The sequence below is a fragment of the Rhinopithecus roxellana genome, chromosome 1, assembly GCF_007565055.1.
Source record: "Rhinopithecus roxellana isolate Shanxi Qingling chromosome 1, ASM756505v1, whole genome shotgun sequence".
In the NCBI taxonomy this organism is placed as follows: domain Eukaryota; kingdom Metazoa; phylum Chordata; class Mammalia; order Primates; family Cercopithecidae; genus Rhinopithecus; species Rhinopithecus roxellana.
This window is the reverse complement of record NC_044549.1, coordinates 110,887,048-110,911,241: the sequence shown is the minus strand read 5'-3', so window position 1 is coordinate 110,911,241 and position 24,194 is coordinate 110,887,048. Positions and strand designations below refer to the sequence as shown.

At 36.1% G+C, this 24,194-nt stretch overlaps 1 protein-coding gene across 2 annotated transcripts in view; it reads right to left on the bottom strand.

The window, feature by feature from the left end:
- Window positions 1-814: 814 nt before the first annotated feature.
- The window catches only part of PLSCR2 (phospholipid scramblase 2), a 40,565-nt gene continuing 17,185 nt past the window's right edge, over window positions 815-24,194 (bottom strand). For both annotated transcript variants that reach the window (XM_010363394.2, XM_010363393.2), the window contains 5 exons: window positions 22,222-22,442; window positions 20,964-21,125; window positions 16,815-16,976; window positions 9,260-9,323; window positions 815-1,044 (listed from right to left, as the gene is read on the bottom strand). In XM_010363394.2, the coding sequence (XP_010361696.2) occupies window positions 9,294-9,323; window positions 16,815-16,976; window positions 20,964-21,125; window positions 22,222-22,442 (575 nt within the window). In that variant the 3' untranslated portion in view covers window positions 815-1,044; window positions 9,260-9,293. The remainder of the gene's footprint in view (window positions 1,045-9,259; window positions 9,324-16,814; window positions 16,977-20,963; window positions 21,126-22,221; window positions 22,443-24,194) is intronic.

Below are 24,194 nucleotides of genomic sequence, written 5' to 3'. Positions count from 1 at the left end.
AAGAAAGGTGGGCAAAGTGAGCCACTGCTGGGAATGGGCCTAAGACACGATATCTGTATAAGTCACAACATGCTGAAGGAAAAATTTCCTGCAGTGGTAAGGTCTCAAAGGAAGGTATGGGAAAATGGGGGGCAAGGACAAAAATACTTTTATAGAATCTACGTTTTTGTTCTAAATCCTTTGATTCTTTTAAATGCCTGCTGTTAAAGTATGCTAAATTTGATTAAACGCTGCTGGTGAGGTAGAAAAAATAATAAACTAGAATGTGGGTATATCATGGAAGTTAAGCCGCAGAAACCATTCTATTACTACCTCACAATGTCTTCCATATACCAGCCATGTAATAATTGTTTTTTGAAAAATAATCATAAGTATGTCATTTTCATTCATTTTTGTCTGCTTTATGGTAAATCCATTAATCTAAAGACTACAGTATGTCTTGACTGCAAATAAATTTTTTTACATTAAAAACATATTCTCTTGCCTCCATCTGATTTCTGCTTCTGGAATTCTTATTATGCATGAATTGAAATTGATATATTTGTTTGCTAGGTCTTAACTTTTTTTCTTTATATTTAGTGTTTAATCTTACTTCTGGGAGAATTTCTAAAACCTATTTTTTATTTATTGTGTTAGCTATCTATGTTATGCAAACTGTTGTTCTAGTGCCTCCATCATACTTTAAAATATGGTCATCATATTTTTCAATTTTATTAAAATTTGGCACATCAGAATATTCTTTTTTTCTCTATGCCTGTTTCAGAAACAAATACACACCATTCTCTCAAATCTCACTAAGATTCAAATTAAGCCTTTTTTTGCAATTCCTAGTATTTTTATTAATTAACTTGATAATTGTTGATGTTTGATGATTTTTCTCCATGTATATATTCAATGCAAAAATGTTTATCTAGTATTTGAATTTAAATGAGATCCACAGATAGTGTGCGAGTTTTTCCTCATGTCTTCCTTGTGCAGTAGAAGAAGGAAGAAACCATTTAGATCAGTTATAGTTTCATTTTGCCTAGCCAAAGATCCGGAATCCTATGCAGAGAGAGAAGAAAGGAAAGTAAGACATGGCTGTAAAATAGATAGTGTCAGTACTTCTAATCCTCATTTTGGGTTGGTTTTGCATTTGACTGCCATATTTGCAAGCCCTCCCCTTCTCTAACTGGCACAACTAAAGCCACATACAAATACCTCAACTTGACTTGGCATACTGTCTATACTAAGCATATGCTAGAGATGAATGCCCTGGGTACCCTTCATCATTGGAATATGGCATCTGATGAATTATTTAGGCTGCTGGGAGGTCATCTAGACATTGCTTTTTCTGTAGCTCCACTGCCATACCGATGTTCTTATCCATCATTTGCCATTTGGGGTTATTGGCCTTGGTAGAGTTCTGCTGGTGGTAACACTTATGAGGAGAGTGGCTGTTGGAAGTGTTTGCTGAAGATGAAAGGGATACCCTTATTTCCTAAGCACACTTTTCCTTTGCATGAAGTAAATTGTGGGTTGGCCATCCCCTCTCTCAATTCAATCTTTCCACAAAACAAATTACAAATGCCCTTAAGTTCCTGACAGCTGGAAATCCTAGTTTCCAACACTGGTACAGATTTTACTACAAAATACTGTAAGTCTTCCCTTTCTTTTTTAATACTGAACTTTATTGAAAGTGAGATAATAAAAAATTTAAACTATGTCAGGATAACATATCTCACTGTATTGGAAACCACACAAAAATATAATGATATATACCCGATGGCTCAAGGCAACTGAACACTGTTCTAAATTGCTGATGGGAATTCATAGAGAAATAAATTCTATGGAGGATAATTTGAACAGATATTCCACTTTTCAAATCACTTCCAAATATGCACTAGGAAAAATATAAAATACGTATGCCTGTTTATTCATGAAAGCTTACTTGGAATAGTAAAAAATTTCAAGGAAAGTGAAAGTCCAATTGTAGGGAATTGTTTGAAGAAACTGACGTAGCCACTTAATGAGATACTATGCAACTAGTAAAAGGAATGAAAACATCTCTATGTACTTATGTAGAATTTTGTATGTATCTTACAATATAACTTTGCCCTGAAAATTTATAGGTCCTTAATATATACAAAAATAAAATTAGAAAAGAAAATTCAATCCCTAAAAATTAAGAACAAATGGAAACAAATGATTTTATTTATTTTTACAAGAAAGTAATTTCATTTTGTTTTATTTCCAATAATGATTCAATTTTTCTTTTGCTGTGTTCTTTTTAAAGGAGATTTTATTTATTTATTATTATTATTATATTTTAAGTTCTAGGGTACATGTGCACAACATGCAGGTTTGTTACATATGTATACATGTGCCATGTTGTTGTGCTGCACCCATTAACTCGTCATTTACATTAGGTATATCTCCTAATGCTATCCCTTCCCCCTCCCTCCACCCCTCAACAGGCCCCGATATGTGATGTTCCCCATCCTGTGTCCAAGCGTTCTCATTTGTTCTCAATGTTCAATTCCCACCTATGAGTGAGAACATGCGGTGTTTGGTTTTCTGTCCTTGCTATAGTTTGCTCAGAATGATGGTTTTCAGCTTCATCCATGTTCCTACAAAGGACATGAACTCATCCTTTTTTATGGCTGCATAGTATTCCATGGTGTGTATGTGTCACATTTTCTTAATCCAGTCTATCATTGATGGACATTTGGGTTGGTTCCAAGTCTTTGCTATTGTGAATAGTGCTGCAATAAACATAAGTGTGCATGTGTCTTTATAGCAGCATGATTTATAATCCTTTGGGTATATACCCAGTAATGGGATGGCTGGGTCAAATGGTATTTCTAGTTGTAGATCCTTGAGGAATCGCCACACTGTCTTGCACAATGGTTGAGCTAGTTTACAGTCCCACCAACAGTGTAATAGTGTTCCTATTTCTCTACATCCTCTCCAGCATCTGTTGCTTCCTGACTTTTTAATGATCACCATTCTAACTGGTGTGAGATGGTATTCATTGTGGTTTTGATTTGCATTTCTCTGATGGCTAGTCATGATGAGCATTTTTTCATGTATCTTTTGGCTATACACATGTCTTCTTTTGAGAAGTGTCTGTTCATATCCTTCACCCACTTTTTGATGGGGTTGATTGATTTTTTCTTGTGAATTTGCTTAAGTTCTTTGTAGATTCTGGATATTAGCCTTTTGTCAGATAAGTAGAGTGTAAAACTTTTCTCCCATTCTGTAGGTTGCTTGTTCACTGTGATGGTAGTTTCTTTTGCTGTGCAGAAGCTCTTTAGTTTAATTAGATCCCATTTGTCAATTTTGACTTTTGTTGCTGTTGCTTTTGGTGTTTCAGTCATGAAGTACTTGCCCATGCCTATGTCCTGAATGGTATTGCCTAGGTTTTCTTCTAGGGTTTTTATGGTTTTAGGTCTAACATTTAAGTCTTTAATCCACCTTGAATTAATTTCTGTATAAGGTGTAAGGGATGGATTCCGTTTCAGCTTTCTACCAGTTTTTCCAGCACCATTTATTAAATAGGGAATCCTTTTCCCGTTTCTTATTTTTGTCAGGTTTGTCAAAGATCAGATGGTCGTAGATGTGAGGTATTATTTCTGAGGGCTCTGTTCTGTTCCATTGGTCTGTATCTCTGTTTTGATACCAGTACCATGCTGTTTTGGTTACTGTAGCCTTGTAGTATAGTTTGAAGTCAGGCAGCTTGATGCCTCCAATTTTGTTCTTTTTGCTTAGGATTGTCTTGGCAATGTGGGCTCTTTTTTGTTTCCATTTAAAGTAGTTTTTTCCAATTCTGTGAAGAAAGTCATTGGTAGCTTGATGGGGATGGCACTGAATCTGTAAATTAACTTGGACAGTATGGCCATTTTCACAATATTGATTCTTCCTATTCATGAGCATGGAATGTTCTGCCATTTGTTTGTGTCCTCTTTTATTTTGCTGAGCAGTGGTTTGCAGTTCTCCTGGAAAAGGTCCTTCACATCTCTTTAATTTGGATTCCCAGGTATGTTATTCTCTTTGAAGCAATTGTGAATGGGAGTTCACTCATGATTAGGCTCTCTGTTTGTCTGTTATTGTTGTATAGGAATGCTTGTGATTTTTGCACATTGATTTTGTATCCTGAGACTTTGCTGAAGTTGATTAGGAGCTTAAGGAGATTTTGGGCTGAGATGGAGTTTTCTAAATATACAATCATGTCATCTGCAAACACGGACAATTTGACTTCTTCTTTTCCTACTTGAATACCCTTTCTTTCTTTCTCTTACCTGATTGCCCTCGCCAGAACATCCAACACTATGTTGAATAGGAGTGGTGAGAGAGGGCATCTCTGTCTTGTGCCAGTGTTTAAAGGGAATGCTTCCAGTTTTTGCCCATTCAGTATGATATTGGCTGTGGGTTTGTCACAAATAGCTCTTACTATTTTGAGATACGTTCCATCAGTACTGAATTTATTGAGAGTTTTTAGCATGAAGGGCTGTTGAATTTTGTCAAAGGCCTTTTCTGCATCTATTGAGATAATCATGTGGTTTTTGTCTTTGGTTCTGTTTATATGCTGGATTACATTTATTGATTTGCATATGTTGAACCAGGCTTATATCCCAGGGATGAAGCCCACTTGATTATGGTGGATAAGCTTTTTGATGTGCTGCTGGATTCAGTTTGCCAGTATTTTATTGAGGAGTTTTGCATCAATGTTCATCAGGGATATTGGTCTAAAATTCTCCTAACTTGTGTCTCTGCCAGGCTTTGGTATCAGGACGATGCTGGCCTCATAAAATGAGTTAGGGAGGATTCCCTCCTTTTCTATTGATTGGAATAGAAAGAAGGAATGTTACCAGCTCTTCTTTGTACCTCTGATAGAATTCGGCTGTGGATTCATCTGGTCCTGGACTTTTTTTGGTTGGTAGGCTATTAATTATTGCCTCAATTTCAGAGCCTATTATGGGTCTATTCAGTGATTCAAATTCTTCCTGGTTTAGTCTTGGGAGGGTGTATGAGTCCAGGAATTTATCCCATTTCTTGTAGATTTTGTAGTTTATTTGTATAGAGGTATTTATAGTATTCTCTGATGGTAGTTTGTATTTCTATGGGATCAGTGTTGATATCCCCTTTATCATTTTTTATTACATGTATTTGATTGTTCTCTCTTTTCTTCTGTATTAGTCTTGCTAGTGGTCTACCAATTTTGCTGATCTTTTCAAAAAACCAGCTTCTAGATTCATTGATTTTTTTTGAAGGGTTTTTGTGTCTCTGTCTCCTTCAGTTCTGCTCTGATCTTAGTTATTTCTTGCCTTCTGCTAACTTTTGAATGTGTTTGCTCTTGCTTCTCTAGTTCTTTTCATTGTGATGTTAAGGTGTCAATTTTAGATCATTCCTCGTTTCACTTGTGGGCATTTAGTGCTATAAATTTCCCTCTACACACTGCTTTAAATGTGTCCCAGAGATTCTGGCATGTTGTCTTTGTTCTCATTGGTTTCAAATAACGTCTTTATTTCTGCCTTCATATCCTTATTTACCCAGTAGTCATTCAGGAGCAGGTTGTTCAGTTTCCATGTAGTTGAGCAGTTTTGAGTGAGTTTCTTAATCCTTAGTTCCAGTTTGATTGCACTGTGGTCTGAGAGACAGTTTGTTATAATTTCTGTTCTTTTGCATTTGCTGAGGAGTGCTTTACTTCCAACTATGTGGTCAGTTTTGGAATAAGTGCTATGTGGTGCTGAGAAGAATGTATATTCTGTTGATTTGGGGTGGAGAGTTGTGTAGATATCTATTAGGTCTGCTTGGTGCACAGCTGAGTTCAATTCCTGGATATCCTTGTTTACTTTCTGTCTCGTTGATCTATCTAATGTTGACAGTGGGATGTCAAAGTCTCCTATTATTATTGTTTGGGAGTCTAAGTCTCTTTGAAGGTCTCTAAGGACTGGCTCTATGAATCTGAGTGCTCCTGTATTGGGTGCATATATATTCAGGATAGTTAGCTCGTCTTGTTGAATTGATCCCTTTACCATTATGAAATGGCCTTCTTTGTCTCTTTTGGTCTTTGTTGGTTTAAAGTCTGTTTTATCAGAGACTAGGATTGCAACCTCTGCTTTTTTTTTGTTTTCCATTTGCTTGGTAGATCTTCCTCCATCCCTTTATTTTGAGCCTATATATGTCTCTGCATGTGAGATGGGTCTCCTGAATACAGCACACTGATAGGTCTTGACTCTTTATCCAATTTGCCAGTCTGTGTCTTTTAATTGGATCACTTAGCCCATTTACATTTCAGGTTAATATTGTTATGTGTGAATTGATCCTGTCATTAAGATGTTAGCTGGTTATTGAGCTAGTTAGTTGATTCGGTTTCTTCCTAGCATCAGTGGTCTTTACAATTTGGCATGTTTTTGCAGTGGGTGATACTGGTTGTTCCTTTCCATGTTTAGTGCTTCCTTCAGGAGCTCTTGTAGGGCAGGCCTGGTGGTGACAAAATGTCTCAATATTTGCTTATCTGTAAAGGATTTCATTTTTCCTTCAATTATGAAGCTTAGTTTGGCTGGATATGAATTCTGGATTGAAAATTCTTCTGTTTTAGAATGTTGAATATTGGCCCCCACTCTCCTCTGGCTTGAAGAGTTTCTGCTCAGAGATCCACTGTTAGTCTGATGGGCTTCCCTTTGTGGGTAACACGTCCTTTCTCTCTGGCTGCCCTTAACATTTTTTCCTTAGTTTCAACTTTGGTGAATCTGACAATTATGTGTCCTGGAGTTGCTCCTTTCGAGGAGTATCTTTGTGGCATTCTCTTTACTTCCTTTTTTTGAATGTTGACCTGACTTGCTAGGTTGGGGAAGTTCTTCTGGATAATATCCTGCAGAGTGATTTCCAACTTGGTTCCATTCTCCCCATCACTTTCAGGTACACCAATCAGATGTAGATTTGGTCTGTTCACATAGCCCCATATTTCTTGGAAGCTTTGTTCATTTTTTTTCACTCTTTTTTCTCTTAACTTCTCCTCTCACTTCATTTCATTAATTTGATCTTCAATCACTGATACCCTTTCTTCCAGTTGATCGAATCGGCTACTGAAGCTTGTGCATGCATCAAGTAGTTCTCATGCCACGTTTTTCAGCTCCATCAAGTAGTTTAAGGTCTTCTCTATGCTGTTTATTCTAGTTAGCCATTCATCTAATCTTTTTCAAGGTCTTTAGCTTTTTTGCAATAGGTTTGAACATCCTCCTTTATCTCGGAGAGGTTTGTTATTACTGATCGTCTGAGACCTTCTTCTCTCAATTCGTCAAAGTCACTCTCCATCCAGCTTTGTTCCATTGCTGGCGAGGAGCTGCATTTCTTTGGAACAGAAGAGGCACTCTGATTTCTAGAATTTTCAGCTTTTCTGCTCTGGTTTCTCCCCATCTTTGTTGTTTTATCTACCTTTGGTCTTTGATGATGGTGACGTACAGATGGGTTTTGGTGTGGATGTCTTTTCTGTTTGTTAGTTTTCCTTCTAACAGCCAGGACCCTCAGCTGCAGGTCTTTTGGGAGTTTGCTTGAGGTCCACTCCAGTCCCTGTTTGCCTGGGTATCACCAGAGGAGGCTGCAGAACAACAAATATTGCAGAACGCAAATATTGCTGCCTGATCCTTCCTCTGGAAGCTTCATCTCAGAGGGGCCCCCAGCCATATGAGGTGTCAATTGGCCCCTACCGGGAGATGCCTCCCAGTTAGGCTACTCAGGGTTCAGGAACCCACTTGAGGAGGCAGTCTGTCCATTCTCAGATCTCCAACTCTGTGCTGGGAGAATGACTACTCTCTTCAAAGCTGTCAGACAGGGGCACTTAAGCCTGCAAAAGTTTCTGCTGCCTTTTGTTCAGCTATGCCCTGTCTCCAGAGGTGGAGTCTATGGAGGCAGGCAGGCCTCCTTGAGCTGCAGTGGGCTCCACACAGTTTGAGCTTCTTGGCTGCTTTGTTTACCTACTCAAGCCTCTGCAATGGCAGATGCTGCTCCCCTAGCCTTGCTGCCACCTTGCAGTTTGATCTCAGACTGCTGTGCTAGCAGTGAGTGAGGCTCCATGGGCGTGGGGCCCTCTGAGGCAGGCATGGGATATAATCTTCTGGTGTGCTGTTTGCTCAGTTGGAAATGCAGAACTCACCCATCTTCTGGGTTGCTTATGCTGGGAGTGGTAGACTAGAGCTGTTCCTATTTAGCCATCTTGGAACCTCCTCCTTAAAGGTGATTTTAAAGGAGGTAAGTGTGTATGGTCTAAAATGCCACATGGATGGATTATCCAGTTTTTTTTTTTAATAACAAAAATAAAATATGCAAAAATTAAATCAATAAATTTTACTTTAGGAATTTGATTTTTGGCATCAAATAACCTAAGACCACTGATGAAGTATGCTTTGTAAAGATACACACATTTTTTGTTTCATTTACACCTGATTAATCTTGTAACTAACATATTCTGGGAATGATAGAATACAGGAGCCATGTGATAATAAATAACTTCAAAAGTGATAACAATACCAAATTTTAGAATGAGTCTATCTTTTGAATAGACTTACATAGTCATATCTTTCTTTATTTACTGAAAACCATAAAAAATTTTTAATTTATCATGTGGTCATTATGAAAATCTTATTTATAGTACTAGGTTAGCTGATAGGAGAAGTTAAATATAGTGTGCTTTCCTGAAGATTAAAAAATACTCCAGCCTGAGTGACAGAGCTAGACTCCATCTCAAAAAAGAAAAAAAAAAAATTCACATTTACTTTTGCTTGAGAATATGCATATTAAATATTTAGCATGGTAAAAGAGACTGAAATTGTGCCAATTTTAAGTTGTTTTCTGAGTATACAGTATTTGCATATTAATTTTTACTATAAAATAAATTACAACTAGCTTTAAAAAGTAAAATATAATGATACATTAAAACTCCTTTAATAAGCCTTTAATTTTTGCTTATAAAATGGAAACTCAGACTATCATTCAAGTAGTCTTTCAAAGGAGGTTTGTGTCTAAATTTAAAAATTCCTATATTCTTTTCCCTAAATATACAATGAATAATCTAATAAAATATGTAAAACATTTATAACCCAGTGATAAAATAAATGTTAGAATTTGAAAAGTGAAATTATGTACTCAGAGCTACAAGCATCACAGCTTAACTCACACAGGTGTAAGTCATTTAAATAAAGAAAAGAAAAAACACTGAATTTTTCTTTTAGATAACCCTAATCAATATACAGACTTCAAATTTTCTGAGGAGACTTACATTAATCCACTCCCACACTCTGACATTCCAGTCACTACCTAGTTCTTTCAAAAAACATGTAGTCCTAGATAAAAACAAAAATACAGAAATGAGTTCTCAGAAACCAGAGATCAGATGCAGAAATGCTAAGGGATCTGATGAAACACAGCTAAGTGTCCGTTAAATAAGAAAAATTAACTATAATAAGTAATGGGAGAAAAGTCTACAGGTATAAGATCTCTACCTTCAGCTATCTATTTTAATAGAAATTAAATCCTATAATCCTATGTATTTATTGACACCTGCATTAATTTAATTAATCCTATGTCAATTTCTGTAAGTGTCACTTTTATCCTCCTGAAATCTTTCTTATTTAATGTTTTGCAGTCCTTCTCTAGTAATATAACTCTTCTTGTAATTTGAATTCATTCCATGTACAACAAATTAAGAAAATAATTCCACTTACAACAGCATCAGAAAGTATTAAATACTAAGGAATACATTTAACCAAAAAGGCAAACATTCTATATACTGAAAACTATAAGACAATCTGAAGAAGGCACAAATAAATAGAAAGATATTCTGTGTTTCTGAATTGGAATAATTAATATTGCCAAGATGTCCATACTACTGAAAGGGAACTACAGATTCAATGTCATCTCTCTCAAAATACCAATGAATTTTTCACAGATGTAGAAAAAAATCATAAAATTTGTATGGAATCACAAAAGACCCCAAATAGCCAAGCGGTCTTTAGCAAGAGAAACAAAACTGGAGGCATCACACTACCTGATTTCAAAATACATTACAAAGATATAGTAATCAAAACAGCTTGATACTGGCTTAGAAACAGACACGCTGACCAATGAAACAGGAAAGGAAGCACAGAAATAAACCCAAACATTTATAATCAACTGATTTTTGACAAAGGTACCACCAGCACACAATGACACAAACAAGAGGAAAGGACAGTACCCTTAAATAATGGTGTTTTGAAGATGAAATATACATACAGAAGAATGGATTTTGACTCTTATTTCACACCATATATGAAAGTAAAATTAAAATGAATTAAAGACTTAAATGTAAAACGTGTACTGTAAAACAACTAGAAGAAAATATAGGGGGAAATCTCCATGAAATTGGTTTGAGAAATGATTTCTTGGATATGACCCAAAAAGCACAGACAGCAAAAACAAAAAGAGACAAAGGGAATTTCCTCAAATTAACAAGCTTCTGTGCAGCAAAGGAAGCAATAAACACAGTAAGGAGACAGCCAATGGATTGGGGAAAATATCTGCAAACCATATATCTGATAAGTGGCTATATCCAAAACATATGTTGAACCATTTTTGCTTCTCTGGGATAAATCCCACTCAATCATGGCAAATGATCTTTTTGATGTACTGTTGATTTTGACTTGCTAGTATGTTGTTAAGGATTTTTGGATCAATGTTCATCAGGGATATTAACCTGTAGTTTTCTTTTTTAAATATGTCTTTGTTTGGTTTTGGTATCAGCATAATACTGGCCTCATAGAATAAGTTTGCATGTATTCCTTCCCCCTCTATTTCTCAGTAGCTTGAGAAGCATTGGTATTCATTCTTCAAATGTTTGGTAAAATTCAGCACCGAAGCCATTGGGTCTTGGGTTTTTCTTTGCTGGGAGACTTTTTATTATGGTTTTGATCTTATTACTTATTGTCTGTTCAGGTTTTAGATTTTTTCATGGTTCAATCTTGGTAGATAATATGTGTCTAGAAATTTATCCATTTCTTTTAGGTTTTCCAACTTATTGGCATACAGTTGTTGATAGTAGTCTTTAACGATCCTTTGAATTTCTGCAGTAACAATTAAAGTGTCTCCTTTTTCATCTCTGATGTTATTTATTTGGGTCTTCTCTCTGTTTTCTTAGTTCCTCAGGCTAACGCTTTGTTGATTTTATTTATCTTTCCAAAAAACAATTTTTACTTTGTTGATCTTTTTATATTTTTTTAAAGTTCAATTTTATTTATTTATTTTTGCTCTGAACTTTATTATTTATTTTCTTCAACTAATTTTGAGTTTGATTTGCTCTTGCTTTTCTGACCCTTTGAGATTCATTGTTAGGTTATTTATTTGAACTTTTTTCTACTTTTTTGATATGGGGGCTTATTGCTATAAACATTCTTCTTCGTACTGCTTTTGCTGTATCCCACAGCGTTTAGTATGTTCTGTTTCCATTATCATTTGTTTCAATTAACTTGTTAATTTCCTTCTTGGTTTCTTCATTTACCCACTGGTAATTTAGGAGCATATTGTTTAATTTCCATATTTTTTTTTTTGTTTAATTTCCACAAGTTCTTCTTGTTATTGATTTCTAGTTTTATTCCATTGTGGTCAGAGGAGATATTTAATTTAATTTCATTTTTAAAGAATCTTTAAGACTTTTTTTGTGGCCTAACATATAGTTTATCCTCAAGAATGAGCCATATGCTAAGGAGACGAATGTGTATTCTATAGCCATTGGATTAACTGTTCTGAAAATATCTTTTGGGTCCATTTGGTTTATAGTGCAGATTCGATTTGATGTTTTTTTGTTATTTCTCTGTCTGGAAGATCTGTCCAGTGCCGAAAGTAGGGTGTTGAAGTCTTCAGCTATTATTGTATTGGGGTCTATTTCTCCCTTTACCTCTAATAATATTTGCTTTCTACATCTGAGTGCTCCAGTATTGGGTGCATATATATTTACAATTGTTACATCTTCTTGCAAAATTGACCCCTGCGTCATTACACAATTCCTTTGTTGCCTCTTTTTACAGTTTTTGTCTTGAAATCTATATTGTCTAACTAGTCCTGCTCTTCATTTTCATGGAATTTTTTTCCACCTTTTTATTTTCAGTCTGTGTGTGTCTTTAGAGGTGAAGTGTGTTTCCTGAGGGCAACAAGTGGTTGGTTTTTTTTATTTTTTATTTTATTTTTTTTCCTGTTCAATCATTCCATGTCTTTTGATTGGAGAGTTTAGTCCATTTATATTCAATGCCATTATTGATAAGTAAGGACTTATTCCCGTCATTTTGTTATTTTGTTTTCTGGTTATTTTTGTGATATTCTCTTCCTTCTTTCCTTCCTTCTTGTCATCCTTTTAGAGAAAGGGATTTTCTCTGGTGGCCTGTTTTAATTTCTTGCTTTTGATTCTGTATGTATCTTTTCTATGTTTTTGATTTAAGATTACTCTGAGGCTGGCAGATAATATCTTACAGCCCATTATTATAAACTCATGGAAACTTAACACTGATTGCATGAACAAACAAAGAGAAAAGTAATAAAAAAATCTACACTTTAATTTCATCATCCCATTCTTGTTGTTTCTATTCATATATTATTATACTGTCTATGTCTTAAAGAGTTGTTGCAATTTTTATTTTTAATAGGTTTATATTCCAGTCTTTCTACTTACCATGTGAGTAGTTTGCACACTACAATCACAGTGTTATAATATCCTGTGTTTATCTGTGTACTTACTATTTATTACCAGTGAGTTTTGTACCTTCAGATGATTTTTTGTTACTTGTTAACATCTGCTTTCAGATTGAAGAACTCCCTTTAGCATTTATTGTAGGACAGGTCTGGTGTTAATGAAATTACTCAACTTTTGTTTGCTTGGAAAAGTCTGTATTTCTCCTTCATGTTTGAAAGATAATTTTGTTGGATATACTATTCTATGATAAACATTTCTTTCCTTCAGCACTTTAAATATGCCAAGCCACTCTCTTTTGACCTGAGAAGTCTGCTGCCACATGTATCAGATCTTGCCTTTATGTTATTTATTTATTTTTTTTCTCTTGCTGCTTTTAGGATCCTTTCTTTATCATTAACATTTGGGAGTTTGAATATAAAATGCCTTGAGGTAGTTTTCTTTGGGTTAAACATGCTTGGAGTTCTATAACCTTCTTGTATTTGAATATTTGTATCTTTCTCTAGGTTTGAAAAGTTCTCTGTTATCCCCTTGAATAAACTTTCTACTCTTGTCTCTTTCTCTACCTTCTCTTTATGACAAATAACTCTTAGATTTGCCCTTTTGAGGCTGTTTGCTGGATCTCGCAAGCAAGCTTCATTGTTTTTTATTTTTATTTTTTGTCTCCTCTGACTACGTATTTTCAAATATCCTGTCTTTAAGCCCACTCATTCTTTATTCTGCTCCATCAGCTCTACTGTTGAGAGACTCTGGTGCATTCTTCAATACATCCATTGCATTATTCAACTCCAGAATTTCTGCTTGTTTCTTTTTAGCTATTTCAATCTATTTGTTAAAGTAATCTGATAGGATTCTGAATTCCTCCTCTGTGTTAACTTATATTTTGTTGAGTGTTCTCAAAACAACTGTTTTGAATTCTCTGTCCATAAGTTCATGTATCTTTGTCTCTCCATGATTGGTCCCTGGTGCCTTATTTAGTTCATTTGGTGAGGCCATGTTTTCCCAGATGGTCTTGATGTTTGTGGATGTTAATTCATGTTTGGGCATTGAAGAGTTAGGTGTTTATTGCAGTGTTTGCAGTCTGGGCTTGTTTGTACCCCTGTCCTTCTTGGGAAGGCTTTCCAGGTATTCAAAAGAACTTGGATGTTTTGATCTAAGTTTTTGGTTACTGCAGCCATACGTACTTTTGTGGATACCCCAAACCTAGTAATGCTGTGGCTCTTGGAGACTCATAGAGGTAATCCCTTGGCAGTCTTAGGTAAAATCCAGAAACATTCCCTGTGATACCAGCAGACTCTTGTTCTCTTCCCTGACTTTCCCCCAACAAGGAGCATCTCTGTGCTGAGCTACCTAGATCTGAGGGAAGGGTAATACAAAAACCCCTGTGACCACCACCACTGGAACTGCACTGGGTCAGACTCAAAGCCAGCACAGCACCGGGTCTTGCCTAAGTTCTGCAATGACCGCTACCTGGCTACCACCTATGTTCACTCAAGTCCCAAGAGCTCTACTATTGGCAAGTGTCAAATCCAGTCAGGCTTGTATCCTTTCTTTCAGGGCATCAGGTTCCCTCCTGATCCTGGGTAGGTCCAGAGATACTGTCCAGGAGCCTGAGTCTGGAGTCAGGAACCTTAGTTGAATCTACTTGGTGCCACATTCGTGGCTGAGCTACAACCCAAGTTGCAAGGAAAAAAATCTTCACATGCTTTTCTTCCATTTCCTTAAGAAAAAATGTCTCTCCCCTTGGCCACCACCACCCCAGGCCCATAATACATACTGTTTAGCTGCCATTGATGTTAAGTATTACCTAGCTACCACTGATGTTCACTCAAGGCCCAAGGGCTCTTCAGTCACCTTGTGGTGAATTGTGCCAGTCCTGAATATCTCCCTTCATGGCAGCAGGCTCCCCTCTGGCCCAGCACAAGTTCATAAATGCCATCCAGGAGCCACGGCCTGGAATTATGGACTCTAGAGCCCACTTGGTGTTCTCTCCCACTGTGGCCAAGCTGGTATACAAGCTGCAAGACAAAATCTTCTGTCCTCTTTCCTCTTCTTTCCTCAGGTAGGAGGGTTCGGGCATTGAAGAGTTAGGTGTTTATTGCAGTGTTTGCAGTCTGGGCTTGTTTGTACCTGTCCTTCTTGGGAAGGCTTTCCAGATATTCAGAAGAACTTGGGTGTTTTGATCTGTTTTCGGTTACTGCAGCCATACTTACTTTCCCATATCTCCCCATATCTGCCACAGCTGGGAGTGTGCTGGGCCACACCTGAAGTAAGCATGTCTTAGAGTCTCCCCTAATGCCCACACCAAGTACTGCTTGGCTGCCAACAGGACAGACATTAGGACCCAAGGGCTCTTTAGTCAGCAGGCAATAAATCCTAGCAGGACTGGGTCCTTCCCTTGAAGGCAGTGGGTTCTCTTCTGGCCTGCAGTGTGTTTAGAAATATTGTCTGGGTGCTAGGGGTGGTATCCAAGTTGCAAGAAAAAGACCTCTTTATTCTCTCCTCCTCTCTTCTCATGAAGAAGGAAGGAGTCTCTACTGGAACTGCAAGCTGTGCTGCCTGGAGTTGGGGAAGGGGTGATGCAAGCACTCCTTGTGCTGCCCTGGCTGGTGTCTCACTAGGTTATAGGCACCATGAGTCCAGTGGCTCCATGCCCATCACAGCACAGCACTGGGACTTGTCCTGGTATTGTGGTCCTTGTGGCTTAGAGTGTCTTTCAAGTTTATTTAGAAGCCCAGAGCACTTTAGCTCATGGTAGCAAGGTTTGTCAGAACTCAGGTTTGGAATGGTGGGATGAGCAATGCCCCTCTGGCTAAGGCTGGTTTATATGCCATCTCCATGAGTGCTATGCCACATGTTATTTTCTGCTATGACAGGGAAGCACAGAGTTCCAACACAAAATCCCACAATCACTGTGTTCTCCCTCCCCCAAACACACGGATTCTGTCTCTCCACCAGATAGCCACTGCCAGGTATGTGGGAGGAGTGGTTTAGGCAATTCAAGACTGTCTTTCCTACCCTCCTCAGTGCCTTTTTTTAACGTGATCTTTAAACCAGGTACAATGATCATTTGACTGATTTTTAGTTCTTATGAAATTGCTTTCTGTTGTGTGGACAGTTGTTCAATTTGGAGTTCCTGCAATGGGGATAATTCTCAGAGCCTTCTATTCAGCCATCTTCATCAGCTTCTCCTGTTTAACTTTACCCCATTATTTTCATTACCATTTACTTGTTGAAGGAGCTAGGTCCTTTTTGCTGTATATTCTCTGTTAAGGTTTTCTGATTATATCACCAAATTAATGTTTAAGATATCTATCTGGCGTTTCAAACCTTGATTGAATATTGGAATCACCTGGGAGCTTTAAACAGCTTGAAGTCTTCATCCTAACTCCAGAGATTTTAGTTTAGTAAATTTGGATGGACATGAGGAGTTTGAAAGTTATCCAGGTGTTTCTACTGTGCAGCTAAAGTTGAGGACCATTGCTCTGTTTCCATAAACCTCAACTTTGGCTGCATGTTCGTATCATCTGGGGCACTACACAGACTTCTGACTCTGAGCTTCTTGTTTAGTTGAAGTGGGGAATGGCCTGGTACTTGAGGGCTTTCAAAAAGTGTCTAGATAATTCTAATATAAATATACATTCAGAATCACCGCTTTACCCCATGTATTTTCTGTAAACTGGCAGTTATGTTTAGAGGCTTGATTGAATGTATACTCTTATTGCACTTTATAATCTCACGTTAGATGTTTTAATTTAATGAGTCAGGATGAAATTTCTGTGTTTCACTGAGTTTTATTCCATGTAAGACTAGCTTCAGATTTTTCTTCTAATAACATATTTGATTTTTTAACAACCCTCCCCCAAACCAGAGCTTCTTCTTAGCATATAAAGTTATTCTCTTGCCATTTGAAAGTATGTAGACTCTTCAGACATAAACTAACTGCCTGTAAGTCCAGAGAATCAGAATCAAATAGAATTTCAGTGCTGGGATTAAATGAGAACATTTTATAAAAACTTTATACTCTAAATGTTTATCTTAAAATGTATAATTTATTAAATTATTTCAGAATGATTCTAGAGAAGACATCTGTAACCAAGATTAGCAGGAATAGACTTACAATGAGGAAACAGGCACCAATCATCACGGCTTTCAGTTTAACATCAAGGTCTCTAGGGAATTGGATTCCAAAGTTGTCAGCATCTGTAAATGCCTCTCTTAAAAGCCCAGACCAGTGCTTAGAAATCCTGCCAACCACCATTTGTTCATCAAGAGATGTAATCTAAATTGTAAAAAAAAAAAAAAAAAAAACTTAAAAATTTATAGAAAACTTATAGCAAAAGTACTTTTAAAGTTGGAGTAACAGGAAGCATGTATAATTATGAGCATACAGTTAATATGTTACATTAGATGCATATAGACTCCTGTATATTTATAGATACATAAAAAAACTGTTCTGTTTTGTAGAAAACTTACATAAAGGTAGTTTTACTGAAATTTTTAACATTTTCTATTTTATATTAAGATAGACATTAACATATGTTTTATTTATTTGAATTGACCCCAAACAAAATTTAAGCAGAAAAGGATATACATTTGAAGTATTTCTTTGATATAATTTCTAGAAGCCATCAGGAAGGAAATAAATGAAACTCCTATTAGACTTCTGCTTTTTAGAGACGCACAGAGCATTTACACAGCTGAACGTTTAAATATGAAGACAGGCCTCACTACCACCCACTGTCAGTAGGAAAACATAAAACGCGAAGAGCCTAGAAAAGAAGAATGACAGTTTGAGTGAAGAAAAGCAACCAATAAGTAACTTGATGGGATGCCTCAAGTCAAGGGTGTGGGCAAGACCAGATAACTAGTGGGGTGTGAAGAACAAAAAAATAATAGGTAGAAAAGATCTCCAATGTAAAACTTTTCTATTTTTGTGAAAAAAAATAAAGGTTGTAAAAATTCTGCTGAGGAAAGCTGGGGGTCATCATATAGAGTTGAAAAGAGTGTGCTCAGACAAAAACACCTCACCAGATGGGCAGGTAGTGGCTGAATATAGCTAACATTCACCAAACCACATGTAAGAGTTATGTCAACCCAAGTCAGGAATGTCACTTTCAAATTTGAACACAGGATCAGAAATATAAATAATGACCTACATATGCAGATCATTATAAAGTCTAGATAATTTTTATGGAAAAAAGTTATAAAGTCTAGATAATTTTAGCTAAATTCTGTATAACATTTTTAAAACAAAACAGAAAATAAGGTAAAATTACTTCAACCTCTGGAAATAATACATTGGTATTTACAATATCATAAGAACTACACATTAAGTTTTTTTTTCCTTTGGTTTTGTTTTTGTTCTTTTTTTTATTTTTGGTTTTATTTATTTATTTTTTTTAGGCAAAGTCTCACTCTTGTCCCCCAGGCTGGAGTGCAATGGCACTATCTCCACTCACTGCACCCTCCGCCTCCCAGGTTTAAGCGATTCTCTTGCCTTCAGCCTCCCATGTAGCTGGGATTACAGGTGCCTGCCACTATGCCCGGCTAATTTTTGTATTTTTAGTAGAGACGGGGTTTCACCATATTGGCCAGGCTGGTCTCGAACTCCTGACTTCAGGTGATCTGCCCGCCTCGGCTTCCCAAAGTGCTGGGATTACATAAGCCACCGCAACAGGCCTACATTAAGTTTTTATCCCTGCTTCCTGACACAGAATTTCTAAAACTCTCTTAACTTTCTAAGGTACTAGGGGTAATAGGAGAGTCTTGCTTTAATATTTGGTCTTTGTCCCAGATTGCTGGCACACAGCTTCAAAATCCTTAGAATCTTCTAAATCTTTTGTATACTAAGATGACTGGTGGTTTTTGCTTGGGGTTCCTGATAGCTTCAGTATCAGGCTGGACACCAGAAAAATCAAGCAATGCTTAGAGGATTGAACCATTCAGTCCTATCCCCATCCTCCAGAGATGAGAGTAAGGCTGGAGTTCATTATTTATCAACAGTCGATGGTTTAAATCAGTCATGCCTACATAATGCAACTTCCTAAGAACTCTAAACAACAGGTTCAGAGGCTTTCTGGATTGATGAACTCACATGCCATGAAAGTGGCTTACCCCAGTTCCACAGGGACAGATCCCCCTTTGCTCAGGACTCTTTCAGAACTCATTCTATTAACCTCTTCATCTGGCTATCCATCTGTATCCTTTATAATATATCAGCAAACATAAATAAAATGTGTTCCTACATTTTGTAAATAGTTTTAAAAAATTGTCAAACTCATGGAGGAGGTTGTGAGAACCCTGATTTATAGCCAGTTGGTTAGATGTACAGGAGGTCTTGCATTTGTGGTTGGAGTTTGAAATACGGAACAGTTTTGTGGGACTGAGACCTTAACCTGTGGTGTCTGCATTAACTCCAGGTGAGTGAGCGTCAGAATTGACCTGTGTTGTAGGGAACCCAGTAGATATCTGTAGAGAAAGAGAATTGGTTGACACGGGGAAAAAATATCCACACATTTGGTATCAGAAGAATGAGTAAAAAAAAAGAATTGTAGTGTATTATATTAGCATGAAATTTATAAATCTGTAAATTTAATACTAATAATTGGTAAAGATAGTCTAAAAAAGCTAAACATTTACTGGCAATGTAAATTATAAATGCAAAAAATGCAAATAGGCCACTAGCACATAGAACCTAGGTAAACACCAAAATAATATATTAAAATAACGTGTAAGATACTAGAGGAGCTATATAATTCAAAACATATAATTTATGAAAGATTACCGAAAAGGTATTTTTAAATTACAAACTCAAAATTGCTATAAAATTTACTATATGCATTATTTTCCTGCATTCTCGAATCGTATGACTATTAGTTACTCTTAGAATCTGGTGTCTGCAGACATAGAGAATTGAAGAGCTACTGAATGAAATCTAAATTTTTAGTATTAAGAATGTTTCACAATTTGTTAGTGATTTACTCATTTCTTAGGAATAAATTATATTCCTATTAGACTTTTATTAATATCATTCCTAGAAGGAGAAATAATCTTTCACTTGTCTGGATTTTTATGGGCATGAAAAGAGAACTATTATTATACATATCCCTACACAAGTTTCCCATACATACATATTACACACTCACATACCCACACACCCATATACACCCACACATATATGCATATATCCAATGCATATTATCATACATTTTATATACACATATTATCATACATTTTATATACATATATATGTATCCCTTTATAAGAGCATTTTAAAAGTTTCTACAACACATGTGTTTTCTTAGAATTTCCCATCTCTGTCATCAGATTATGAAGTTGAAAAGGGGAAGCATTCATTTTTATATAACCAAATTCTAATAGAGAAATTAAAAATCATATTATTAGAGAAGGAAGGATGCAACAGAATGAAACTGGATAGTGCAAAATCTTAGAAAGATGTGGGGACACTGTCAGAGTTCCCACATTTTATCATAAGTGAGGTAGCCCTACTCAACTTTAGGATTTTTGTTCCTTATTCTGTGGAATTGTGGGCCCAGTTTACCAAATTTTCTGATTTTCCAAGAGAATCAGGAAATCAAGATTACGTTATGAAATCTTCTGATGGTTAAACATCTGCAACTAAATGATTTGATTATAAGGCTAGGCTGTCTGTTGGAGAACCGCTGTAATGAAATTTCTGCAGGAATTTAATATAGAGACATATTGTGGTTTCCAATGACCTAATTTAATACAGGGTTAGAGAAGAGACCACAGAGAAGTATAATTGGGTAATACATATTACACTGACTTTCTCAAAACTATCTTTGCATGATTGGGCTTTCTGTAGGAACTCAAAGATGTCGGAATTTCTGGACATGGCCTGGAGAACTGGCAGCCTATATTTCAGATTAAGGAAGGATCCATATGCTTTGGCAATCAGAATTAGACGACAAGGTTAAAGTTTTATTTATAATGGATAATATATAGTGTCACCACACAGAAACCAACATGTTTAAGTGTTAGATGATTTGCTTATTTTTATTTGACTACAGAGCTCTGCTTCTTTTTTCATCCATTTATCATTATCAATACTGACCTTTAGTCAGTAATAACCTCCACTCTGATCAAAGTTAAATATATGGGAACATTATCTTGCTATTGAGACATCAGTACACAATACTAATTTAAGGCATTCATAACATTCTGCAAAATTATATTCTTCTTATATTAAAAAAGCAAATTCCATAAACATTATGACATCTCTTACCTCAAAATCAACACCTGCAAAACAGCTGCACACAATACATGGACCACTAATTTTTAGTACATCCTCTCTGTTCTGATTTTTAATGGTAAACTTTGTTAGACATGGGTGCCAGGTCTGAGTAACATAACCTACTGGTACACCAGGAGGAGCTTGGATTTCTATCTACAAAAGTAAAATATGTTTGAATGTAATAAATCATCATAATAAAAATATCTAATAATAGCTCTAATTTACTGAGCATTTCCTAAGTGCCAGACATTGTAAGTGAGGACTTCCTAGGACTTTTTTAAAAAAAGATCAAACAATGTAACATATTTTAATGTGCTATTCAAACTATAGAGCATTTCCCATCAAATTCTCAGTTTTTCCTCAGATAGATATTCTTACAAATATATAATTATACCTAAACCTAATTGGCATGGAAAACAAAGCAATTCATTACAAATAACTTCAATTATCCTCTCAAAATAAGTACAGTATTAGACTTTAGATAAGTCTATGCCTTTATCTCTATCTGTGTGATGTTCTCACAGCAATCTGTATGCAAGACTAAGTTACCCAGGTAGATATGGTGTTGGGCCAGTGGGATCCTGGAAAAGGCCAATTTTCCTAAAACATCTCTGTACCCCAGTGTCTTCCCTGAAATCATATTCTCTAGGAGTAGGCTGCCATGCAATATGAAACAGAGATATCTGGTCTTTACAGAGCTGAAGATACTCCCATTTAGGATATCCCTTTTGCAGATGACACAGATATATAGGTTTTTATTTTGAAAAGGAGAAATGGAAAACATAGGAGATAAGACTTTGTCCTATGTTTGTCCCTTAGTAGGTTGGCCAAAATTATGAGATGAACACATCTGTTCTTTCCTTCATTCTTTTGTCCCCATAATCCTAGAATGCAATTTTAGGATATTTTCAATGGTGCAGCTCTGCTGGTTTCGACCACGCCTCTTATAGTCATCTCTAAAAAATGATTTGAAAAAGGTGCCCTATCTGACCTTTCCTTGAATATCAAGAACTCTCATATCTGAGCAGTTGCTCAACCCCATGAGGCAGACTGCTGCAGGACACGAGGCTAACTATTCCCTGTTGTTTACTTGCCTTCCTTCCCTTCTTATACAATTTATTCAGAAGCCCAAACATATAGCTCATGGAGCCATATTCCTTTAAATCTCATTTGATTATATAGATTCAATGAAAGGGTGGAAATCCTTGCTGAACTACTTTACGAAAAGCCCTAGTAATTGCTCACATACCTCCTGAAGGCAGCAGGGGCAACAACAACAGTTACATCTTAGTGGTCTTTCCAGAGTTATGACTTCTCGACCCACATTATCAGTAATCCTCAAGGTAAAAGGTCTAGACCGCCCACAGCAATTTCGGGTACAGAAATTAGTATCTTCTGCTGCAAAATAAATCCTCTGCCCAAAGCTGTTCTTGATATCATACACATTACTACTTTCAAAACTGAGTAGGACTAAAAATGAAAATAAAATCAGTTGCCTTTATGTTAAAATTATTGAACCTATCTTAAGATATTATAATATCTAGCTAGTTTTAGATGATGCTCCAAGTATCATAGAAAGAATAAAAAGGAATGGTATTTAGAGTTGATCAAGCAGAGGAAAAAGGCAAAGGGAAAGGAGGAAGCTAGGCTATTAATGCATGGAGAAATTGAGTCCTTCTGTGAGACATGGAAAAGAAAGCAAGTCATATTTTTCTAATCCCATAGACTCCTATGAGAAGAGAGACTTTGCTGCTGAGGGTTGGGGCAATACTGCAGGTAAGCACAGTGGTGCTAGGTGTACGGATAAAACATCCATTTATTTGGTATAGTTATTGTATATTACGGAGAGGAATATAGGATGATTGCAAAAAATATATTAAATCAATTGGTTTAAGATTTCGTTTTACAAGCCACACTTATGTCTTGTTTGTTTGCACCATTTGATGAAAGGTAATAAGAGGGTTAATTCTCAAGGCACATGCATAAAAAGTGAGAGGCAAAAATGGAAGGCAAATTTGAACATCACATTGGGCTCAGGGCGCCCTTATTTAGCTCTGCAGTAATTTGAAAGTAAGAGATGAATATTAAACAAATGGGGAAGGTGCTTGGCAATCAGGGCTTCAACTCAGAATATCTAGACCATGAGCATCCTAAGTGAACTCTGTACCTTAGATAGGCTGACCTCTTGGGGAAACAGAGGAACACAAAATGCTGACGCTCACATGGTGTCTTACCAAGGACTTCCATATTGAACCACACATTGGAAACCTCTCCTTGTTTAAAGCCATGAAGGAGCAATGAATTGTCCCACTATCCACAAAAGGACATCATAACATCATACAGAAATGTTCCTCACAAGTCCTATTACCATAAACTTCCTTAAGAGTCTATGGTGGGACTCAAACAGGTCCTGGACTGTGCCTATATAGGAACTGCACTTGACCTCAACATCTGCTATAGACAAAAGTTTGTGAAAAAATTTAAAATCGAATTAAAAAAAATTAATTCCTGTGTGGGCATCTATTATCCAACTAATTGTTTAATTATGTAACTTACTTGCAAAAATCTTAAGCTCGTTTACCTATAAAATGAGATCAATGGGGTTACACAATCTTGAAGTTTCCTTCAAGTTACTTGAAAAATGGAGACAAAATAAAAGATTGCAGCAATTATATTTTTAGAATCTATTAACTTTTCAGTCATGGTAAGATATAAGTATTTGTCATAGTCTCAGGTGCTAAAAATAAACTGAGTAATAATCTTTTTATATGCCTTGATGTTAGCAAACAATATAGACTTTCAATTTGAGAAAAAAAGAAAAGAAAAATAAAAATGTCTTTTTTTAAAAACTTAAAAACTGGTAAATGTGGAACTTTGTATTTTTCAATGAAGCACATATATTGTGCAAATATATATAAAGCTTATAAATCTAAAAATTATAAATACAATGTTGTATAATGTATATTGTCTGGCCTTTTGGATTTTATAATCTCTATTATATATTCCATAAAATAAAACATTTTAAATAATTCAGAATACAAACTATTACGGAACATAGTGCTCCTTTCCAGAGCAAACTTAATTTAGCAAAACTACAAAAAACCAAGAACATTATAAATATCTAATCACATACTTTAAAAGCAGTTTAAATGTAATAGGTAACAATTGTATATGTTAATGAAATTCATTACTCTGCTTGTACAATTCAAGTTATAATTTCAA